This window comes from Furipterus horrens, unplaced genomic scaffold (assembly GCF_987537825.1).
Source record: "Furipterus horrens unplaced genomic scaffold, mFurHor1.1.pri manual_scaffold_6, whole genome shotgun sequence".
NCBI lineage: Eukaryota > Metazoa > Chordata > Mammalia > Chiroptera > Furipteridae > Furipterus > Furipterus horrens.
The window spans coordinates 157,200,702-157,216,461 of record NW_028327176.1 but is presented as its reverse complement, the minus strand read 5'-3'; the positions used below and the strand labels follow the sequence as shown (position 1 = coordinate 157,216,461).

The following is a 15,760-nucleotide window of genomic DNA, read 5'->3' as shown; positions in this document are numbered from 1 at the left end:
CCGGTCCCTGGGAACCCCCATGTTACTTTCTGTTTCTATGCATTTGGTGGTTGCACAGGAAGGTTACACAGGATGGTGGCCTGACCTGAAAGTAGCATAGATTTTCTTAACCTTCACACAATTGGCTAGACCTAGTATTACAGTCCTACTTATCTGTAAAGGGGGGCAGGAAATATAATCTTGCTCTGTTCTCAGGGGAAAGAAAATAAGTTTGTGAATATATAGTAGCTCTACCACAGTCTAGAGTTAAATTTGGAAGTGACAGAATATAAGTGATTAAAGCCATGAGTAAAGATGGGGATCAACCCATAAAAGATGTGTTGAGAGTCACAAAAACAAGGGCACTTTCTGGAGGGCCTGTAATGTTAAAAATAATTTATGTAACCTAACTGTATAATATTTACAAAAGTTAGTACTGTGTTTATAGGAAAGTTAACCTATGTAGATTCAAAATGGAAAAGTTGCTTTTTGAGAGACTAGAATGTTTTCACTTCAAGTGAACTAGAAAAGAAAATACTAGCATGATTATTTTATGACTGTTGAGGCTTGTAAATATAAAATAAACCTGAATTTTAGAAATACTGAACTAAGTAAAGGGGTTTTTTTATTTGTCACTTATTTAGTGCATGTTTATTGAGCATTTAACATGTGACAGGTATTGTGAAGATTATAACAATAAATTTAATAGGAAAAAATAAGGTAAGTAAATAAATACCTAAAACATTAGGAAGAGTCTCGAGGACGACAGGAACTGTTTATCTAAAATGTTGCACCACCAAGAAGGCAGTCCAGAAGTGAAAGACATTGGTTTTGGAGCTAAGTAGATCTGGTTTTGACTGTCAGCTCTGCCCCTTGCTTGCTGTAACCTTGGGGAAGTTATTAACATCTCTGGAATTCTGACTTCATTAACTGCTAAATTGATGATAATAATACTATCTGCCTTTTGGGAGGTTGTATAGATTAGGATTACTATGTGTACATAAAGCCTAACACCGTGCTTGGTGATACAGGTATCTTTTTTATTATTATTATGAAAGAAAAGGGAGCTCATATTGGTTTGGAAAAATGACCATTACTCTAATTTGTGAGTTTATTCACTCAGTAGTTACTTAGTCAGCCATTGCTATTCACGACGTATTTAGGATTAGACTGTGTCTTTGTGTCTGTGTTTTCAAGAACCTCATTCAGTTTTGAATGCAGTAATGTTTGTATTACAGGTCTGCTACCATCAGGCTTATATACTGTCTTCCCTGCTTCCAAATGACCAGAGACCGCTCTGTCCCTCTTGGCACGGTCCTCATCCTCTTTCTTTGCTACAGGCAGCTGCCTGACTTATTATCTGCACGATTTCCGCTTCCCCTGCCCACCCCTCCATTTTTCATTGCTGGCACTTCCACCAACTGCTCCTTGGGCAGCCATTTTACTTCACATTTAATTCTTCCTTAGCCCACTTCCTTAAGCTTATTCTCTTAATTTTTTTTTTTTTTCAGTTACCTCAGGAATAATTCACCACTTTCTTTCTCTCTTTGTTAGTTCATTTCTTTCTCATACCATGGACTGCTTTAAGATCGTATACCTTGCAGATACCCGGGATTCTCCCCAGAAGTTTCTCTTGGCTGGTGCTCATGCTGACACAGTGTCGCTGCACATGTACTGTCTGCCAGGCATTGTGTCGAGCCTCCCTGTCCTCCAGCAGCTCTACTGCAAACTCACTGGGGCAGAGACCTGCTGGATACCTTTCTGAATTCTCAGTACAGCCCTTTGCACATGGGAAATGGCTTATAAACATCTGTTGACCAGAAAGGAAGAACAATCAATTACCTTTACCTCACATTGAAATCATTTTAAAAATTTTATTTTATATGCAATTTTATTTTGTTTCAATGCCAGTATTATAGCAATATTTCTTTTTTTCTGATAAATGCAAACAGTCTCACCTTGATACAGATTAACTGTGCTTTTGTGAGATTAGTTAGGATCCATTTATAACACTGTTTTAATGGCAAACTGGATTCTGCCTTTACAAAACCATTTTGGCACAGAAATTATAAGATGTGAACTGTCTGTTCAGAATTTTTCTCCTTCAGTGATTTTTCTTAAAACGGGATTCAGTTTTCGGTGAAGGTGTTTTGTTCATCTTTCTCTTATTTAATTGATGTCTTCTTGTGCCATTTACTGCAAATTAAGATTCTCAAACTTTTTCAGTCTTAGGGCATGAGGTAATTACTACAATTAACTAGAAGTAGATCAGGGATTAGGAAATGTAGCATATGTTGGCTGATGCCACAGGGTTTTGACTGCTGAGAGGCATACATGCCACCACTATCATTAAAAACATCATCTGAGCCCTGGCTGCTGTGGCTCAGTGGATTGAGCGTCGGCCTGTGAGCCAAGTGTCGCTGGTTCGATTCCCAGTCAGGGCACATTACTAGGTTGCATGTCAGGTCCCAGTTGGGGGCGCAAGTGAGAGGCAACCACACAGTGATGTTTCTCTCCTTCTCTTTCTCCTTTCCCCTCTCCCTAAAAATAAAATAAATAAACAAACAAACAAATAAATAATTAAAAAAACAAAACATTTAGAAAAAAAACATCATCTGCAGAGCATACAAATTTATAGAGGAAAAATCTTACATTTGTTATTGTCAATAAATATGCCATATTATCTTGTGGACTTGCCCATCATTAATAAGTTTTAAAACAATAAGTCATGGCATTCCATACCTACGCTGCCACTGCTCCATTTAGGACTTGGGTGCCTCTTCCTAGACCACTGTTCCCATCTCCTCCAGGGGTTGGTCCATGGTCCCTCTCCATCCAACCCACCCACCACTTCTGCTTTCCTTCAATCTTCTCTTCACTGTTGCTCCTCAAAAACTTGATGATAATCAGCCTTTATTTTTCTTGATTTCTTCTACTTCCTTTCCTCCCTCTTTTCTTCCCTCTCTATCTCTTTATTTCTAGTTTTCAGTTCTTTCGCTTTTAGAAGAAAATCAAAAAGTGAAAACACAAACTTTTTGCTTCAACCACTCACAATTCTCCAAAATCACCTTCACCCTTCACCCTCTCCATGATTACATACACAATACGTATACACATATGAGTGTCTATATATCCATTTTCCCAGAAAATGTTTTATTTTTAGAGAGGAATGGAGAAAGAGAGGAAGAGAAACATCAATGTGCGGTTGCCTCTTGTGCACCCCCAACGGGGGAACTGCCCTGCAACCCAGGCATGTACCCTGCCTGGGAATCGAACCAGTGACCCTTTGGTTTGTAGGCCGGCACTCAATCCGCTGAGCCACACCAGCCAGGGCTATGTCCACTTTTTTTAAAAGATTTTATGTATTTATCTTTAGAGGGGAAGGGAGGGAGAAGGAGAGGGAGCAAAACATTGATGTGTGAGAGAAACATTGATTGGTTGTCTCTCACATGCCCCGAACCAGGGACTGGCCTACAACCCAGCCATGTGCCTTGACTGAGAATCAGACTGGCACTATTTCAGTTTGCAGGAGGACACTCAACCCACTGAGCCACACCAGTCAGGGCTGTATCTCCACTTTCCAAATTCCACATGTCATGAAGTGCCCAGTTTAAAAGCTACTTTGTAATGTTTTTCTGGTCATCTCTTCCATCCATAGATGAATATACATCATCTTTACTTCTCCTAGGACCTTTATACTTCTAGAACTTACTATATTCTGCCTTGCCACACCATTATAGTGCTGTGCAAGCTCCTTAAAAGCAGTATTCCTGTTTGGTTTATTTTGTGTACCTCCTAGCATCCTGCAGAGGGATCTGCTCAGACTAGAGTCATGAAAAGTGTTTATGAACACTTACTTCTCTATAAGATAGGCTAGTGCAAATGTACATTGTTGAACTTGGTGTTTGTGATGCCTCCTTTTATCATTACACATTCTCTTTCACATGAGTTTCTCTACATTTTCAAAGTACAAGAGCAGCCCCTTTTCATTAACAAGTGTAATCCTGCTTTTTATTTGAATCTCAACAGTCAGTGAATTGTACCCTCTCTATTGGTAGCCTCGTGTGCAAGCTGAACACAAGGACCACCATCCTGGCAGCAACTAACCCCAAAGGCCAGTACGACCCCTATGAGTCTGTGTCTGTGAACATTGCCCTTGGCAGCCCACTCTTAAGTCGATTTGACCTGATCCTGGTTTTGCTTGATACCAAGAATGAAGACTGGGATCGTATAATTTCCTCCTTTATCTTAGAAAACAAAGGTATGTGAAGGGAAATTACTCAAAATGACAAAGAAAAAACGTGGACATAACCAAATGAAATTTTCTTTGAAGAAAATTTAATAAATACCCAAGGTACCCTACATAACAGGCAACAGAAAGATGCTTAGACTGAAAGCAGTGAGAGGAGCCAGTTAGTGAGCCCAGAATAATGAGCAGAGGGTAAAGGGCTTTTCTCTGTCTGCCACTGATGAGATTTTAGTTGTGAATATGTTTTTTGTGATGAAAGAGGACAATCTTATGATATATAATTATTAATCCCTGCACACAAGGAAAACCTTATGATATATAACTATTATTTGCTTCTTGCATGCAAGAAAAACTGGACTTAATTATGAAACAAATCTAAATATGGGTTTCTCTTTAAATTAATTTTGATTTACTCAAGCATTATTTTAAAATATTGGGCAGACTGGAATTATTCTGAGTAATTTTAGCCCCTATAGGAAACTTACCTTTATTAAGCTTAGACCCTAACATCGTTTGTTCTAGAACTATATGCTACGCAGAAATAGGTCTAGATTTTAATAGCCACAAAACCTAAAAGTTATCTTTTTTAAAATGAGTACTAGAACTTTATCAAAAGTCTTTGAGATGTTTGCCTGTTGTGAGAGTTTTTACTGACCCAATACCTAAAATGTACAGGTTACCCAAGCAAATCAGAGAAGCTCTGGAGCATGGAAAAGATGAAAACCTACTTCTGCCTCATTAGGAATCTTCAGCCCACACTGTCTGATGTGGGTAATCAGGTTCTTCTCCGGTACTACCAGATGCAAAGGCAGAGTGATTCCCGGAATGCTGCCCGGACAACCATCCGCCTGTTGGAGAGCTTGATACGATTAGCAGAAGGTTTATTTCACTCAACAAATTTTTTATTGGGTATCCAATAGGTACAAGGCATGGGTGTTGGCACCATGAATTCAAAGGTGAATAAGAATAATCCCTACTTGAAGGTGCTCACAGTTGCTTATTAAAGTAAAGGCTCTGAACTATGAAACCTCCACTCTTCTGGGGACATGTATGGATGTTGAGTGAACTCTAGTGTCATTAAGAAAGAAGAACCTTTGTGATATCTCAGGACCGCCTATAACTCAAGACGGCATTCGTTTAGAGAGTATTATTTACTGTGGTTTTATTTCTCAATGACAGTCTATTAGCATTTTGGGATAGGAGTGCCTTGTTTGGAATTGTTTCCTGTACAGCAAACCACCACTAACATCATAGCACCAAATTGCCCTATCCCATCCCTAAGGTATGAGAGTTTCCTGCAAACTTACAGCTTACATGCATCTCAAGACGGTTTTTCTAACACTGGCTTTTACATTTAGCCCATGTTTAAATAATTCAAAAAAATTTCATATGAACTGACTGTACCATATGATGATATAATATATGCTCAATAAAAAGTTCTATAAAACAGGTACACTTTACATTTTTAAGGACTTATAGCTAATATTAGGGCAAGAAATACCCAAACTTTACATTCATGAGTTTGGTAGTTTCGAAAGCTCACAGATAAAGAAAAGGGCCAAAGGTGAGAAATGAGTTTAATTTTGTGTATTTCTATAATAAACTAGAAAGTGAAGATTAAAGTTGCTGAATATTAAATATATGCTTCTATAGCCCCTTTCTTTGCTGGAGCCCAGAATACTTTTTCATATAAATACATGGAATTGCCATGGGCAGTGCAGAAGGATGAGATCCTTTATTAGAGGAACAATCTTAAAGCAAGTCGAACTTAGATTTTTGTGCTTGTTCTGGTAAAATTAATGTATTATTAGTAGCTCATTTAGAATATACAATTTTTTTTTTGGAGGGGGATAGGTAGAGTATTACATTTATCACCTCAAATATTTGTTTTAAAAATTTCTATCTTCATAATTTTCAATGCATCTTCTTTTCTTAGCGCATGCTCGCCTCATGTTCCGTGACACTGTGACTCTGGAGGATGCTGTTACGGTGGTGTCAGTGATGGAGTCCTCCATGCAGGTAAGGACATTTTGTTCTAGTATTTGAGTTATAATTACAAGCATTAAGTAAAAGACAATTCATAGTATATGAGGAGTTACTAAAATAATCATGTTGTAGACCTCATACTTCCTGGAAATATGTCCAAAGGAAACCATTTAAAATAAGGGAAAAATATTGTCATAGAAACATTCTCTGCATCAATAACACTGCTTTTGCCCATCTGTGTAAAGCAGTGGGTCTCAATCCTTTTTCTCCTTAACACACCTAAGGGATGCTCGTGGTCCCACTAGGGAGAGCGTGGCTTCCTAGAGCAATGCTTGCCATCAAGAATAGGGGAAGAACACTATTGAAATTTGAAAAAGCCTCCCAAGTGATTCTGATTTCAAGGTGGAGGTGTGAAGGGCTGGGCTTAGCCATCTGGGGTCAGTGGCCCCTAGTGTGTGCTTCTCATGTGCAGGCTGGCCTGGTGACTCTTCCTGGTATTTTCCATTTCTCACACCTTCAGGGAGGCGCCCTGCTGGGAGGCGTGAATGCACTCCACACTTCCTTTCCCGAAGACCCTCTGGAGCAGTACCAGAGGCAGTGTGAAGTTATTCTAGAAAAACTGGAGCTGCACAACCTCTTGAGTGAAGAGCTAAGAAGACTTGAAAGGTGAGAAAAGAAAACCAGGAAAGGCATATAATGGGAAATCTTTATTTAGCATTTGTGAAACAACGAAAGTGTAAATTAAGTGGAAAATCTGTCTGGGATATAAGTAGGGGATTGTTTAAGTCATCTATTGCTATATAATCAGCTAGTCCAAAACTCAGTGGCTTAAAAAAAGAAACACTATGCCCATTCTAGTGCTCACTTTTCTGGGAGTCAGAAATTGAGGAGGCTTAGGGGGATGACTTATCTCCACTCCACATAGTGTCAGCTGGGGTTTAACTGGGAGCTCAACAGGATTGGCACATCCAAGATGGCTTTCATCACATGTGTGGTGCCTTTGCTGTGGTGGCGTAAATGGCTGGGGGCTGACTGGGTTCTCTCTGCTGCAGTCAGAATCCTGCCACAGTAGCTTAGGACTCCAATACAGCAAGAATGGGAGCTGCTAGGCCTCTTACAGGCTGGAATGGGACTGCAGCAGCAGCACTTCTACCACATTCTATAGGTCACAGCAAGTCACAGCGTCAGCCCCCATGCAAAATAGAGGGAACTAAACACCACCTATTGGTAGGAGGCATGGCGCTGACAAATGGGAATGGGGGAATTGATGGCCACCATATTTGGAGACCACCTTTCAAAGCTACATTTTCCTGATTTGCTGGTTTGGTGAACTCCATGGAGAACCTGACAGGTTCTTTACTATATGTAGTAAGTATATGTAATTTTACTGTATATAGTAAAATGTATAACACTGGGTCTCAGTTACGTGAGAAGCACTACAGTTCAGACCCAAGATGCACAGTTGCTGTGGAATCAAGATATCTTGGTGAGTGGGCTTTATCATAATGTTCGCTACCACCACTCTTCCTCCTCCCGTTCTTTGGCTCACTATGGAAGTGGAATGATGCCATTCAAAGAGGTGGCTGGGACTGCTGTTAAGAAAGAGGAAGTTGAACTCTAGGAGTAATCTGTCCCAGGCCAGTCCCAGCTACTTGGCCTTATAATTTTTCCTCACTGGGCGAGGACATGTGCAAGGGAGTTTACATAATGAATTTTAGTGTTTATAAATATTTTAATTTTATTCTTACTATTTTTAAAGCTTTCTTCCAAACATAATAAATATTTGATCACTAGTCCTTATATAGCCCTGGTAAAAGAAATTCACAGGTAGAAGACTGAGGCCCAGACTGGTTTAAGACAGCCTAAGCTAGTATGGTGGGCAAGTTACAGAAATAGAGAGAACTAGTACTGACCTTCAGCTAGGAGAGGCCCCCTGGTTCCTGAGCGGCAGTTTTCCTTTCCTGCATGCCCACATTCATGACTTTTAAATGTTTACATATTTAACAGTCAGGCTAAAAAAATTCCCAGTGAGAATGTTGTATTTTATGTTAAAGAGGGAAATCATCCTACAGGGTAACAACTCAGGAATGACAAATGCAGTGTTTCAAAACTCACCTTTTTAAGGACTTGTCAGAATGTGGACATAGGGGAAGAAATGTGTCATATGCATTACCTGAAGAATTGTTGCCTGAAACTGAATGTCCCTGAACATATGAGCTTGTAAAACCCTGGACTTCAAGCCTGGGCCTGTGAAACAGGAGTGAGGAACAGCAAGTGTGTCCATTGGGTATCATCATGACCAGTTGAAGGGCTGAATAATTGACCCAAACCTGGTTATTGGTTTTGATCGCAAAGCTGGAGTCTGGCAAAGGGAGCGCATGTGAAAGTGCAGCGGCTACAGAAGGAGAATGGGGCACGCTGGGATTGTTGACTGACTTTTTCTCCTATTCGCTCACTCACTCATCCAGCACCCTTCTCTTTCTGACTTATAAACCTCAGCACAGCCTCCCTGGGGAAGTGTGGGGTGGGCTTTGTCCTACTAATATGCCAGGTGCCAGCCTGCATTAAACTTGCACTTTGTATAAAATCAATCCCCTTTCTTTTGGTCTCCTGTTTGTTTGTTTGTTTTAATGACCCAGAGTATGGTGTTACGATCAAAGCTCTTCCTTTGGTTCTTTTATGGTTTGATGTAGCAGATCCTTTCCAGGCCTGCCCTGGGCTTTGCTTTGCTTTTGGAGACACTGCTCATTTTGACTGGCCAGAAACGGATCGTTTTGACTACCCAAAACATGCTGGGTTCAGGAAGGGAAGGAACGTGAGGCTCAGAATCAGTGTTATGTGATAGAAAAGTAGCAATTGTACTTAACCAAATTCAGAATGACTCTCCTGCAAGGAAAAATGAAGGGAAAAAAAGAGTAGTTGATGATCTAAAAGGTAGGATTCTGCCTTAAAATGTTCTTTTCTTCTGGTATTGATCCTCAGAACAACAAACCCTGGTCCCCCACAAATGAAAGTGAATTCCCTCCAGAACACAGTCTAAAAAGCTAATCTTAACAAGTAGGAAAACTTCAACTAGCATATGACTTAATCCCCTTAGGATAGAGTTCTCTATTCCTTAAGAAAATCACATATCAATTATAAAACTATTTGTATTTTTATCACAATTTTCTTCTGGAAAATGCTCTTAGTGTCATCCTGCCTCAAATGGTAGCCATTCTACCCACCTCAAATCACAGTGCAGAGATGCTATGCTGTCTTTTATGAAGTTATAGTAAAACTACAGACATTTTATATAAGGGAGAATTAAATTCTCAAAATCAGAATTAGACTAAAATAGTGAGCTAAGTTATTATTCTGTCCCTGAAAATTATCTGTCGTTTAGGACATTGTTATGGAGCTTGAATAATTATTAGTATCCCTGACCTCAATTTGCTGCTGGAAGTATACTAGATAGTAGTAATTTTGAAAGCTACTTTTTTTTTTGGTTGGTTGGTTGTTTGGTTGTGACTACAGTAAAGATGAATTTGCTATATTGGCGTTACCAAATCTAGCATGTGTGAATATGATCTAATACTTACACAATAAAATTTTTTCCCGATAGTAAAAAGTGATATATGTTCCTTATAGAGTATTTTGAAAATAACAGTAACTAATTAATAAGGAAACAAAAATCACATATAATTTTATTTCTCGGAGATCTACCATTAACACTTCAATGTATTTAGTATTTAAATTTAAAATTTATTTAAATTTAATGTATTCTATTCTTTTTTTCTGTGATCAAACATTTTTAGAATAATTTATTCATATGCTTTTTGATGTAATTCCTTTAGAGATTTAGTACATGCAAGCAGGGTCATGTTGCCCCTTATTCTGAAACGGCGTCTCTAGGTTGTTAGGAAGAGCTTCTAAAGGACTTTCTTTTGAGGAACTACAATCTCTGATAGAAATAGAGCCTCTGGCATTAATTCTGTTTCTAATATGCACAAGATTTAAAATGGATATCACTGATCTGATCCTTCATTTAGTGGGGCTCAGTAGGTTTTGACTGTGTATCAACCTGGAGAGCAGCTGCCCAGAACACATTTGAAGCACAGCTGGGTTTTGCAGGAAAGATGCCACAGTTGCCTGGGGAAGGTCTGCCATGAATGTGAATGTGGGAGCCGTGGGTACAGAGGAATCATGATCTCACAGGAAGGTGACTTTTTAGATGCAGTGAAATTCAGTACCTCAATTAGGTAGAGAGATGTGAGAGATCATAATTTCTAGTTTTTCACTTTGGTTCTGACCTGCAAACTGGCTACTAAGCAACTAGACCCACTTTCTTGATCAACAATGAGATACTGTGCAAATAGCTAAAAGTCTGTGTTTTGGTTACACATTTAACATGAGAGATAAGACTGAGCAATTTACACTGACCTTCACACAATCTTAAATGAATTAAATGGGCTTTTAGGGAGAAGGAAAATGTAGATAAGCCCACTACTTCATTTTTTATTTTATTTCAGTTCAAGGTCAGATTAGAATGATTTTCAGATCATTTAGGTAAACTCTTTTCTGATGAGAAAGGATAATTCCCTCTTGCTGTTCTTAGAGGCTGTATTTGGTGTTAACTTAGAATTACGTTGGACTTAACCCTTTAGATGGCATCGCAGACACTGAAGAAATGAAAAGGGCAAAGCAAACTTCCTTCCCTTCAATACATATTTTCCTTATTTCTGATACAGGTTACAGAATCAGAGTGTGTACCAATCCCAACCAAGGGCATTGGAGGCAGAGTCTACTCCAGGATCCTCGAGAAATGATCCAGGGGAAGAATCCAAATTCAGAACGTCAACACAGCAAGAAGTGAATTGTAGTATACGTACCTCTCCTACTGGGGGTGGTCCCAGGGGAAGTCCACTTCTTGGTCCCCTGCCTCATCTGGAGCCTGATAGCTCAAGAAGTAGGAAATATTCAGCTCAGCACGAAGATGGCAGAGATGACAGTTTGGATTGGTTTGACTCCATGGAAACTCATCAGATTGAACCTGAAAACACTATTCCTGTGTCTCCTGGTCCCAAAACAACTAGGGAAGAAATGGCTTTGAAAAACTCTAACAAGTCTCAGGGTAAGGAAAAGAGTGAGCTGGACCGAAGGAGCAAATTGGAAACTGGACAGCTTCCAGCACCAGGAGACACAGAGGCTCCATTGAGGCCAGAGAGTGTTGAGGGGAAAAAGGGAAAAAAGGCAACCATAGTTTCTGAAACAACAGAAACTGCTGGGGAACCAGACTCCGTACTGACTCATCACGTCCCCAGGAAACTGCACAGGCTGCGCAAGGAGAGGGCCCAGGAGATGTGCAGAAACCCCACCAGGGTGCCTTCACAGCCCGTGGGCCTGTCTCATTTTGCAGCACCCCCTGTACACGGCCCAGAAAGGACGCTGGGAGCTCCCCCAAAAAAGAGACAGAAATCTCTCCCTCAGGTGAAAGAGCCTGAACCTGTAAGTGTTGAAAGTCCGGGACCTCCTGTGGCCAAACTAGCAAAATTTACTTTCAAACACAAATCAAAACTGGTCCACTCTGCTGCAGACCACAGCCGTATGTCTCCTGGCACAACTGACCCAGCTGTTCAGAGCCCCAAAATGCCCCAGCATGGAGCAAGAGGAGAAGCGGCTCTGCTGGTGAAGGGCCCGGGAAAGCTGACCTCTGCCTCAGGAAGCGGGGGCTCAGATCAGCTGCAGGGGCAGGCAACGCCGGTGTCCCAGCAGCCACCAGAGAATGACAGGCCAAGAGAGGGGAGGGAACGTGCCTCTGGGAGGAGAGTTAGTCAGCCTGGATCTGAGCGTCGGAAGGAGACTGGGCATTTGCATCTTTCTTGTGAAAGAGACAAAAAGGAAGAGCTTCTGTGCCGTAATAAAAGCAGCAAGGTTCACACTTGCACGTTAGCCAAATTGGCCAACTTCTCCTTTACTTCCTCCTCTGAATCTAAATCAGAATCCCTACCTCCTTCTGAAAGTGAGAACTGGCAAAATAGCGGCCCAAGCTCTCTTCCCACGACCACAGCCACAATGCTTGGCAGGAAAAGGACAACTTTTCAGTTGGAGGGGTCCACTGAGAGATTCAGTCTTTCCAAAAAATCTCTCTTTACTTTACCAGAGCTAGAAGACGAAGCATTAGATTTTGACTGGGATGAAGAAATGAGAAAAAAGCCATGATCATGAAGAGCTTGCTGGTCAAGTTTCATCCCTCCAACTCAGCACAGCACATTTAGGGTGTCACTGTGGTGTTTTTGTGTACAGAACTGTTGGCCATATTGTGTGCCATTCTAAAACCAACCCCTCCCCCCCAATCAGGGATTGTAATTTCAGGTGTATCTTCATGGCTCAGGAAGTTGTGTAATCAATGTAGGTCAGTGTGATAGCAGCACTTGAATTAATTGACATTGTGCATAATTTTGCAGATGAAGTACTTGCATTCCGGAAGATGTTTCTGATTTGTTTTTAAGGGGTGAGTTTTCCCAGGATTCCTTCCTTCATTCACTCAGGAACAAATGTTGGGAAGGTAACGCTCATAGAGCTAACAAGTTAGATGAACTCTTCTTCTATTTTTTCCTTTTTTTTTTTACCCCACGATATGCCAAGTGTGGTGAGTATTTATAATGATTTGACAAAATCATATGATTTTTCTAATATTGTTTTTGTGTTTATTATGTGTAAGATTTAAGGTGACTAAGGCTCCCCCCTTTGAGAGGCGTCCTCACAATTCCATTGTATTCCTAAAGATCTGGCAACTGGTCAAACAATAGCTTTCGGAAGTATTGACCTTTTGAGTTTTTGTTTCTCTCTTCAGACAACATTTTGTACTTAAGATTCTTTTTCTCTTTTGAGGCCCTTCCTTCAACACAACTTCAGTCCTGTTGGAAGGAGAGTGCAGTAGTCTCTCAATCAGATGTCATGGTTTCTACCCAAGTAGTTAATATGGAAATGCGATTCCTATTGATATGACTCATTTGTCTTTAAAGCCAAGCAAATGACTGTGTTTGGCAGTAAAAGGTAACTCAAGCTTTGTCTCTTTTAAGTCCTTTAAAATCACTCTTCCTTTGTATTCTAGCAGGAACTCTTAGGAATCCATAATTGTAGGATTTATCTTCTCAGGTATGAATTTGTTTAAAAAAAAATTGATTCTTTCATTGAGGGACTTTTAGACATGAAGAGTACTCAGAACTATATGTACTTTGTGTTATGACCATTTCATTAAACTTACACAGAAAAAAATTAGGCACCCCAATTTTCTGAGCATTTAAACATTAGTTACAAAATTGACTGATTAAATTTTCTGAAAAACTTCAATCTGTGAGTACAAATTTAGTATGGATGAATCTATTGAAATCTTTAAACACCTTAAATAACTGATGAAAGACATACATTAGCAGTTACTATAAAATTTATTATTGCACGTTCACTTAAACCTATTCTAAAACATCAAGACTATGGTTTTAATAATGTCTTTGTTATTTTTGTACTTAATAACTTCCTAGCATAGTATGATTCTTAATGTGTTATATTCCTAATCTTTCAGCATCAGTACTTTTCTGGGCTTCAGTATTTTTACTAAAACTAAAGGAAAAGGAAAGGATCTGGGTTATTGACCAGCAGTTGCTTCTTGGTCTGGACTTGGTCTTATTGTGTAGACTAGAGAGTAATTCAAACCTGAGCCACAGTGTTGAACTGACTTTCATCCCTTTCTTATTAATTTTTGTCATTGAAACTTGGTATCTTATGCAGTAATGATGTATTAAACTTCACATAGCTGACAGCACCTAACCTATTAGCTTATCATTTAGGGTATTTTGATCTTTTTTTGTTGTTCTTTTAGTTGTTTGTGGTTGGTTTTTTACTTAAAATGGTTGTATCCCTTATCAGGAATCTTGATTTTAGAGCTTTTATTCTTAGTAATGAGTGATTTGGTTTATGCAGTTAACTTATCTCTACAGGATATTGAGTAATTCATATTTTAAAACACAGTGTTGAATTGTCTCTCTCTATATGAGACCACCATGTCACCTTCTACCTGGTTATTATTTGTACTCACTGTGCACCCTACTATTTGTGCTAATAAAGCCACCCTATTTTTTATTTTAGTAACTTCTGCCGGAATCATTTGACCAAGTTACAAGTTCCATGCGTTTATTCTTCAGTGCTTACCCAGATAAAAATAATGATATATGTAAATATTATAAACAGACATAATTGTTAGAAGTAATAAAATACTCAGTGTGTACCCTCCCCTACTAACTAAAAAATTAAACTTGTATCCCAGCCTACTTTGGCGTTGTTATTCCCTTGTTGTGCTTGTGTTTGGTGCTCAAGTCTCACAACTTTGTCCACAGGAAGTTCCTTTATGTGACACCAGTATTCTTTTAGGACTGACATTTCTAAAAACATCCTGCAATCTGAAAACAACAGCATGTTCTAGACCCAGTTTGATATTTTTCCCTGCCTCAAGTCATAGAATCAGCTCCCCCTCAAGGCACTGTATTTCCTTTAGAGTCTACTGGTGTTAGAAGCCAAACTCTGTGATTTCACAACTAAGACTGTCTTTTACATGGTATTTAGTGTGTATACTAAGGCAGCACATAGGTGTCCTGGGAAGTATGTACAGTCTCAGAAATCATATTTCTGGTCAATAAAAGAAAGTGTAAAAATCTTTAATTCTGAATCAAAATGTCATAATGTTTTTATTTCAGACTAGTGGACTCCTTGAAAACATTTTAATAATGTAAAATTACTTTTAACACAATAAAAGCTGATTTTCTTTGTGAGAGGACTAAACCAGATATTTCATTCTGTTATAACTATATAAAAGAACTGAGTTTTCTGACACCGTAAGAGATATATTCTTCAGTGTATATGTGGTATTCTAAAATTTATAATTGGATTTTTAATATTGTAATTTTTATTGTTAAAAATACAGATAAAACAAGCATTTTATTCTGATATCTTTAACTCTGGCCAAATTCATCCAAAGTTGAAAATTTTTCTAAAGATATACCAAAACTTTAATAATAGAGATTTATTTTTGGTTGACAGATTTTAATCCAGAGAACCTACATATTCTTTATGTGTATATTGTACTTGATTTCTATGCCTTTCCCAAGTGCTAAAGCTGCCTAGCTGGTGGAATTATTGGAAAACCAATTCTAAGGAAAATCTTTAGGTATCACTTTTAGTCAATGCACCACATTTAGGAGTTCAGACCAACCTACCCTAAAAGTCTAGGTAGGTCACGAGGAACTACCCTGGAACCAGGTTAACCTTTCAGATGCAGCTTATCAGACAACCTAATTCCAAATTTAACACACTTATAACATGGAACAGCAGGCCAGTGGATATTTCTCGGTGCTCAAAATAACACCTTTCATGTTTTCTTTCCATATTTTTAACATTCAGGAAAGATAAAAGAAGGTCCTGGCCCACATGAATACTCCTTCCAATAGGGATTTTCCTATGTGTGTCCTATCTTGCAGGTGGCTTAGTCCCCCACACATAAAGGAACCCTTACCC

General features: G+C 39.2%; 1 protein-coding gene across 1 annotated transcript in view; it reads left to right on the top strand.

Annotated features, from left to right (window-relative positions):
* MCM9 (minichromosome maintenance 9 homologous recombination repair factor) overlaps positions 1-14,337 on the top strand; it is a 73,879-nt gene extending 59,542 nt beyond the window's left edge. Inside the window, exons 9-13 of the mRNA XM_090279790.1 lie at positions 4,038-4,240; positions 4,904-5,107; positions 6,165-6,247; positions 6,735-6,880; positions 10,942-14,337. Of these exons, the coding sequence (XP_090135916.1) occupies positions 4,038-4,240; positions 4,904-5,107; positions 6,165-6,247; positions 6,735-6,880; positions 10,942-12,412 (2,107 nt within the window). The 3' untranslated portion in view covers positions 12,413-14,337. The remainder of the gene's footprint in view (positions 1-4,037; positions 4,241-4,903; positions 5,108-6,164; positions 6,248-6,734; positions 6,881-10,941) is intronic.
* The last annotated feature ends 1,423 nt before the right edge of the window (positions 14,338-15,760 follow it).